Raw genomic sequence first — 8,771 nt, forward strand, 5'->3', positions numbered from 1 at the left:
GATTAAAAGTCTAATTTTCGCTCAATATAAATGTCTTAATTCATCTTTTTCATCAAGTTTTAAGAGCAAAATAGGCTGAAAATTAATGCATTTTGATAGCAGAGCAGCATAAAACATGGTGCTGCCCCCATTCTTGTTTTGAAAAGCCATGAAATCAATTTTGCCACATAACCAAAACACGTGATGGGACACAATAACCTTGCACACTTCTTGTGTGGAGTGTACAGCTAGACAATGTTCAGTAATTTAGCTGGTATTTTTATTTTACAAAGATGAGAATTCCGCTGACTAAGGTCACAACCTGAGTGTCTGATCTTCTACCTATTCTTAACTCAGTCTGTTATTCCTGTGAACTGTGTCTGATGTTGTTAGCACTGCTCGGCTTTTTTTAGCTGCTCCCACAAGGTGTTGGTAACCTCTGAGCACAGAGCGTGTCTCGTAATGCAGGGAGATGTTTAGAAGAAGGGAGCACCTGTGAGAAAACAACAGTTCCAGTTGGATCATTTAATCTGATTAACTTAAATTCCTGGAATTATTTCTGCAGGTTGTTGGTGTTGCAGCTCCATTGCTCCAGGAAGTGTTTTCTTTGTAATACTTTGTATAGTTTGTTATCAAGCATTTACAAATGAAAATAGCTCCTTATGACACACACACAAACACAGCACAGTATTATATTATAACATCAAAGTACCATTTCAGTGTTTGAAAAGATACTAGTTGCAAAAATCCCTGCAGATTTTTAATCTAAATACTGCATTGTTTTCCAGCAATTCAAAAGCTATTTTTATATATTTTCAGGTGTCATGTAGGCACGCATAAAGAATATCTTTCTTTGTTTTTAATTTTTCTTGGGAATTAGTCTTCAGGTTTAACTTTAAGTGACTTTCATTTTAGGGTAACAGCAGCTTACTGTAATCTCGTTTCCAGCAGTGATCTAAGGTGAGAAAGTACCATGAATGTCTCATAACAGCACCTGCTGCTGAGGATTAGCCCTCCTCTTCATGACTCAGGTCTCTCATAATGTTAGTGCCATTGTGATCCTTTCACTTTGTGAAGCAGTGGAAGAAGATTTTATGTCCAAATTTAAATTTCACTTAAATTTAACTGTACATTAGGACTTCAGCAAACTGATTTACTTCACACTACTGATGTTGAACATGTGCTTGCTTTGTTTTGTACTGGAACTGTTGCCATTTTAATAACTGCTTATGTATTAACACACATTTGAAATTCTCATATATGAGAACTTTCCTCATCCATTTGATTAAGAAGCAGAAAAATAAATGAATAAAAACAAGCAAACAAAAGGAATATGAGTGCGTAGCACCCAGTGTGATATGATCAGATATACTTCCTCCCTGTCCGGTGCTGCAGAAGCCTCGGGCTGCCAACAAACAAACAGAGCTGCCTGCACTCCATAACTATTGACAGGTTTGATGTACTCAGCAAGTGGAAAGTATGGGGAAATTGGAGTTTGAGTTGTGTACCCTCAGGCCCATGACTGTAATGGAAAGATTAAAAGCCGTGGTCACATCACCCACCCAGAGCCAAAACAGGAGCTGCTCTTCCATGTTTGTTCCCATCACCTCCATTTTTACTTTCTACCAGCCACAGTAAATAGATTACAGAGGATTCACTTATTTAAAGACTTGGGCTAAAAGCTCTGCAGTGTATTTTCGGCTCATCCAAGAATAACGCAACTACAGCAACATGCTTGAGGCACCAGAGGATTCTAATTGAAGTATCCTACCTTTGCCTTGTGGGACAGCTTTGTGTAGTAGAGCAGCCAGTGTGAGACTTAGTAGGTCAGCTCAGCGTTGTCTCTCCCCTCAGCAGCACTGAGTCCGGATCACACTTTCATCAGTTGTAGCCGGACTGACTGCACCAGGAGGCCTCCATCATGTCTCTAAGATTACTGCCTGCTATCGTTATGGACAATGACGAGGACGATGATGGTAACTTCACAAAATGGATGAGTAGTTACTGGGGTCACGGAGCAGAATCTGGACACAGCAGGGAGAGAAAACGCAGTTTCGGGAGGCCTGCAAAAACACAAGCTGACCGAAGAGCATCTCTACCGACTGTGGTAAGAACTGATGAATCCATGCATGTGCTCAGTGTTTAATTAGTGTTTGCATTGATACATAAACAGCAACCAAACACTTTTAACAAAACATTTCTTCCACTCTCTGACACCTTTTCTACATCATGCCTGCCCAAGCATGAATCACATTTTCAAATGGATGGACACTTGTCAAAACAACCACCTTTCCAGATAAATTCACTAAAAAAAAACATCTGTACCTTCACCATTCAATATCTAATATGTCAATATGGAATTTTTATATAAGAATGCAAATTATGTTAAAGTAATAAGGCTTAAAAAAAGAAAGGAAACACATTTGTATGTAAATTTTACAGTTGATGAATGTATGCAAAGTCTCTATTCAGGCTGTGTAGGTCTGTTACAGTGTCCAGTAATAGTCTGTCCTGACCTGTGATTTCACTCTTCTCATCAATAATGTCTGCTGATGCACAAATATATGACGCTTCCCCAGCACACAATTAAAAACACACAAAGATGTACAGTTTAAAGCTGCTAATACACTCATGCTGCCTGACAGAAATAGAAAAAAATAATATTTCTGTACTGTTGTTTTTCCACTGTGCAAAATTCCGACTGTAAAGCCCTAACAAACTACAGAATTAGTGATGCTTGAGGCGTACTGGTCTTTAGCTTCCTCTGTTACTTTACATCAAACACTGCTCTCAAAATTCATCATTTATTGGATATTTTAAAATTTTGCTTTAAGTTGCAGTGCTGTCATAATGAAAGCACAAACAATGAGTTTTTAATGTACACACAGGTTGAATTATTTCACATTAATTTTGGTCTAATTGACTCAAAGCAGTTCCTGCACACAGTCTATTCCTACCAGTAAACTTGTCTTTGTCATGTCATTCTTAACTAAGTTTAAATTTAGGTCATTCACACACCAGGTGCAGCAGCTACTTCTATGGATGTAGTTAAAAGTGTAATATTTACCTTTAGCATAGCTGTTTTGCCACAATTCAATTAGCATTATTATCTGGTTGTTAAAGAATCCATTAACTAACTGGTTTGAGTCCAGAAGTAAACTACAATTAGATGGGTGAATTTGCTAACATGTTACTTAAGGTTATTAGTGTGTGACAGATTAACCCCGTTCACAGACAAAAGCTCAGTGTGGTCATCTGTCAGGTTTAATGTCACTGCTGAGCTGCACATTTAAAACACTCAAGGCACTGTTGTCTTATCAACAGTATCTGATATCATCAGACACTGTTGATCTGTCAGTTGCTGTTGGTCTGTTATGACACTTATTATCTGTTGTGTGTCATCCACAGTCACAGCTGGGATGCCATGAAGTTAAACAGATTCCATGCAGCCACGATGGCTCCGACTCCGAGTCACATCAAACCCCGGGAGGAAGAAGGGGGAGCAGGCCTCACCTGAGGGCTCGACGGGCTTCCTCAGACGACAACAGTCGCTCCAAGACGGTCCTCCAGAGAACCGCATCACCACCATCCCAGAGCTCACTGAGTCACTGGAGAAGAGACTTTGCCTCACTGATAAAAGAGCCACATCTCTTGGTGAGCATAGGCCATTAAAGTGAATTGAAATTATAACCAGTTTTATAGCTTTATAATTTGTCGTTAATTTTTAGTAGTTTAATGGGTTAAACATTACCTAGTTGAATTCAGGATGAGCCCTCTGTCTTCTCCAGTAAGGCGTTACAAAACCCTTACAGATTAAAGAGAACTTAGAGAGGGTTAATAGATGTTTTACTTTAACATGCTGACAGGATCACAGTCAGGTCTGAACTCAGTGACATAACCTGAACTCTTGTATAATTCACTCATAGTGTGTGAACCTACTACTACTTACTACTAAAGACCGGTTACTATGATCTCGTGAATTCATCATTTTTAGTCTCATATGATGACATTTATTGAACTATTTTTTAAAAAACATTCAATAAGTTCAAAAACTAGATTTTTCTATTTTAAAAAAATAACACAAATAGAGTTCAGAGCAAACAAAATCACTCATGACCTGTGTACAAATGTATTCAATATGGGGTTTATATTAAAGTACAAAAAGGTAAATAAAGGCATTGATATGAGATGTGTGTTTTGGGCTAAATTAGGGAGTAATTCAGCTAAATTTGGCTTTGAAGTGATGGAGTGGTTTACAAAGTTGTTGACAGTTACAAATATGAATTATTTTCTACTTTCAATAGCTAATGTGAAAAAACAACATAGAACATTTAAGCATTTCTTCTACACAAACCTGCTCAGTCACTATTTAATGCAATTTATATTGTTTATAGTGTTAATATTTACTGCATTATGTGGAATTAATATAATACGACATTATAAAAATAATTTAATCAACATTCAGAATAAGGCATTTCAGATTTAAATCGCTGAACTGTCTCTGTACCCATATTTTTATTTATTCTCATAAATTAGTATTTGATAGGCTTTGTTTGTAATTTCCTTTTCAAATTTTTATTCTTGGTTAAAAACTGTTCTATAATTAAGTGGGATTTTTTTCCCCCCTAATTCACCTGATTTGCATATTTGATAGGTCTAAGACAATACTGAAATTAAAATAAAATGAAAATAGCTAAAAAATACAATTCAATAAATCATATAAAATAATAATAATAAATTCTAAAAATTTCTAATTTGACGTTAAACATAATTTGTATTGATAATGATTAAAAATAAAAACAAAATATAATACCAAATAAACACAGTAAATAATAGATAAAATGCTAAACTCAAAGCAGTACGTATAAATAACATTAAAATTAAGCAGGCATGAATTTAAGGACAGTATATATATTGTGGAAGACGGGTAGGTTGAAAAATACGTTTTAATGTGCTATGTAAAATTGATTTCTGCTGATCCACTGCCCTTTAGTGATTTGTTTACAAGTAAAAGGAACTCTTTCAAAATTTATATTGTCACTCATGTTGTAAATACATGACATACTCAGGTGTGACTTTGTTAAGTGTGAAGTTTGAAAAAGCTCAGCTGATTTTTTTTTTAACAGAATGATAATGACAAGTTGTGCCTGATCTGTCATGAAGAACTGCGTACAAGTGGAGGAGTTCAAGAGTTCCACTGTACACACCGCTTCCACAAAGAGGTAAGAAAACCTGTACAGGTCACATCTACTGCATGTCTCCTCTCTGCTCTGCTCGCTCCAATCCCAGCATGTCAGACATCAGATCTTTGGTGCATGAAAGCAGCTCATTCCTGGACAAGCATGAGGTGAACTGGTATGAAAACAATCTCTGTAGCAGCATGGAGAACTCTGATAGCCACTCTCTGATCACGGTGTCTCCGTTTGCTGAAGGCGGCTCGGAGGTTAGAGCAGTTTCGACCCCAAAGCAGCAGCAGCAGCAGCAGCAACGAGGCGGCATCTCTCCCAGTGAGGAGGCCGTCTGATGAGAGGAGGAAGTCTGCAGATGAACCGATTTTCAAGGAAAAAGAGCAGTACACATTTCGTCGCCAACTGTCCCTGCGGAGGCATCGCTGATATCACTCTGAGGAGAGATAGAGGGTTTGCAGCCTCTGGCCAAACATCAGGTTTCTGTCCTGAATATTTACAACTGTCAGCTGTGACATTCAAGTGTTCAACTCTCAGGGCCTTGACTGTGTTTGACCTGATAAGAGTCCTGAGGTCCCCATCACTGTGTCAGCTTTGGAGTCATGACAACCTTTTCCTCTTTGAGACAAAAGCTGAAGTAAAAGGATTTACAAGTCAAAATTCATCAATAAAAACATGAAAACATCTGAAAAAGCCTTCAATTTTTGGGCTTGTTTGCAATTATTTTAGATAAATTATTGGTTTTGAGTTTTTATTTTCAAGAAGTTACCAGTACTTGAAATGTTCTGCTTATGTTAGCTTGTAGTTATCACCTGCCACATTAAAAACCGCTTTACCACGGCCAACAATTTGTGCCTCTGTAAAATATTACCTTAAAAAGGAAAAAATATGTGCAATAATGGTACTTTATGACTATGAATATCTCCATGTTACATTCATCAAATGGCTTTAAATATCACACGAGAAGAATATTTTCGTAAATAGTATTTTCAAACAGGATAACATTGTAATTTCATTGTGTCATACAGTGGATGTATTTACTGTGCTGCTGTGATTTGGTTGCATTTTTCTCTTCATTGGTTTTTTTACCCACTTATGAACTGTAGACTCTACTAAGGACTTTTAGGACGACTTGTGTAATCTTGATCTATTTAATGTAGCTCTAACACAGTGTTTCGTGTTCAAGTCAGTGTTAAGATTTTTGTGTTGTAACAAGAAAAACAAAGAGCCAATAAATAACCAAGGAAGTACAGTAAATCCCTACATTTTAAACTAATCTGCATGGGATTGACATTTTTCCAGCTTTTTAAGCTCAGGAAATTACTTGCATTTGAAACAGTTGGGGCTCATTCTACAATACAGTGCATGAATCCTCCAGCTTGTGTTCAGCGTTGATCAAATCAATGAAGAAAATCAATACCTGTGCTGTAAAAGTTAAGCTTTTTTCCTCCAACAGTCTTTAACTATAATTTTTTTTAAAAAAAAATTCAAATATATATTTATCTTATTTTATGAAATTGCAAATTATATAAAGTCACAGAAACAAGTATTAATTACATGGTAACTATAATCAAGTATTACAAAACAGTAAAATAATAGCTATAATAATATATTTAATTTACTATTTTACATTTGTCTGCTAAATTGCTCTACTTTCTACAATTAAATAAATTAAACAAGTATTTTTATGCAAATATTTGTCTGTATTTGATAGAAAAAAACAAGTATATTGAGGACTGAAAAAAGATTTATATTTTTATTTCTACAGAAAATCACTGATTTACATGTTGACTGCAAAAAAAAAAACACACACACACTAAAGACCAAAAACAATAGATAATTTTAAAAGAAAATCTTTGTTTTTACAAGTGGCATTTCATTCTTTACAATGTATAAAATTACGCTGTTTTGCTATATTTAAATTTATTTGCTGTTTTTCACTGTTTTGAACGTTAAACTACTCCACCACTACTCAAGTATTTTTCTGGCACACTTGTTGCCAGATTTTCACTGCTTTCTTTTTTTTTTTTACAGATTTTTTTTACAGTGTGGACATATGAGAAAGTTCAGGCTCATTCTAAACAGAAGCAGTCGAAGTAACAATGTCTTTTAACATGTGTTTCAGTGCATGGAGCAGTGGCTATGGAAGAAACAGACGTGTCCCACATGTCGTGTCCACGTGTCCATGTCAAAGCCCCTCTACTGGTCTTCATCACGCACTACAGTCCCATAATGGTCCTGCATGTCCATGTGACCTACTGACCCCAAAATCTCCACAAACCTTCAGCAACCTCCAGCAAACCTTCATCCCTCAGTCCTTCTGCACGAACACCCACTGAGAGACTGTCTTCTATCGCTGCAACACTGTGAGAGAGAAACTGCAATCTCACACTGCATCTTTATATATATGATTAATTTAGCATCTCCAGTGGAAATTAATGCATGATTACCAGAGATTTTGTCTTTTTTTGTCCTTTTTTTGGTTACCAATATTTTTCAAAGGCATCCTAAGCACCTGAATCCTGCAACTATGTAAAGCCAATTTGTTTTCAGTAACAAATAAGATATTCTGTCTTAATTCATCAGCTTCACTCTGTGCTTAGTTCAGGTTGGACATTGCCAGTTGGACAAAATCTGAATTCTTCTGGACACTAAAAAGTAAAAAACAAACAAAAAAAAACCCACAAGAAAGATACGAGCATGTGAGTATTCAGCACAGCTTGATTGCATACATCACCAAAACAGAAAAGGATCAAATGAGAAGGTAAAAGTGTTGCCAAGGGGACCTAAAGTATAATTCCAAATGCCAAGAGTGAAAAATGAAAACCATTTCAAATGAAAAACCAGTAAACCATCCAATTTTTATTTTTCCATTTTAAACCAAAAGTGAAAAAAACATTATTTTAAAAAAAAAAATCAAGTTAAACAAAGTGAGAAAATTGTTTTTTAATTTCTTTTTGCAAAGTAAACACCACCAACTACTGCTGGGGTGAACGGGAAGCAAAAATGATGTTTTAATACCCTGCCACACAGAATATTCTACTTTACTTCAGTCACAATATTACACACAGTATTCCCAATATCATTTTGGACAGCCAATAGCATCCAGTGTTATAGCCTTTGCAGATGCTTCCATATTAAATGACTACAGAGCATCATTCTTGTGATGACAGGGACCATCCCTATTGGATCTTTAATTTCCTGAGGGGTTTTATACTTTAACAGGAGGTTGAATATTTCTGACATGTATTGAATGCACTGTAAGTGGTACTGGTTGACAGATTTCTTGTGCATTCCAGTACCCGTACTTCTATACTATACAGCATGCCAAAAACAGATTTAAAAGGTCCTCATGCACAGTATGTCAACCATCCGTCCATCCATGCATCCATCCATTATCTATACACCACTTTGTCCTCATTAGGATGGTGGGTGGACTGGAGTCTATTGTCCACAATCCTCTGCAGCAAAAGATAAGCTACATACATCATGGTGTCTCTTTGGAGTACAAACAAACCTGAGCAGCTGGTTGCACACAGACAGATGACAGTATTGAAATGTCACCCTGCATTCAAAAACCACATTCTTTTTTCTTCAAATTTCGAC

General features: G+C 36.3%; 1 protein-coding gene and 1 non-coding gene across 2 annotated transcripts; both read left to right on the plus strand.

Moving 5' to 3' along the window:
* Positions 1–1,617: 1,617 nt before the first annotated feature.
* Positions 1,618–3,656, plus strand: lnp1 (leukemia NUP98 fusion partner 1). The gene is given in 4 exon segments (XM_051947669.1): positions 1,618–2,110; positions 3,410–3,472; positions 3,475–3,540; positions 3,543–3,656. Coding segments are annotated over 4 exon segments (453 nt in total). The 5' UTR covers positions 1,618–1,900.
* Positions 3,657–5,104: 1,448 nt separating this feature from the next.
* LOC110968969 (uncharacterized) lies at positions 5,105–7,444 on the plus strand. Its single transcript, XR_007941662.1, has 3 exons — positions 5,105–5,201; positions 5,412–5,644; positions 7,291–7,444. It is a non-coding gene; the product is annotated as an uncharacterized LOC110968969 (transcript).
* The last annotated feature ends 1,327 nt before the right edge of the window (positions 7,445–8,771 follow it).

The sequence above is a fragment of the Acanthochromis polyacanthus genome, chromosome 4 (assembly GCF_021347895.1).
Source record: "Acanthochromis polyacanthus isolate Apoly-LR-REF ecotype Palm Island chromosome 4, KAUST_Apoly_ChrSc, whole genome shotgun sequence".
In the NCBI taxonomy this organism is placed as follows: Eukaryota; Metazoa; Chordata; class Actinopteri; family Pomacentridae; genus Acanthochromis; species Acanthochromis polyacanthus.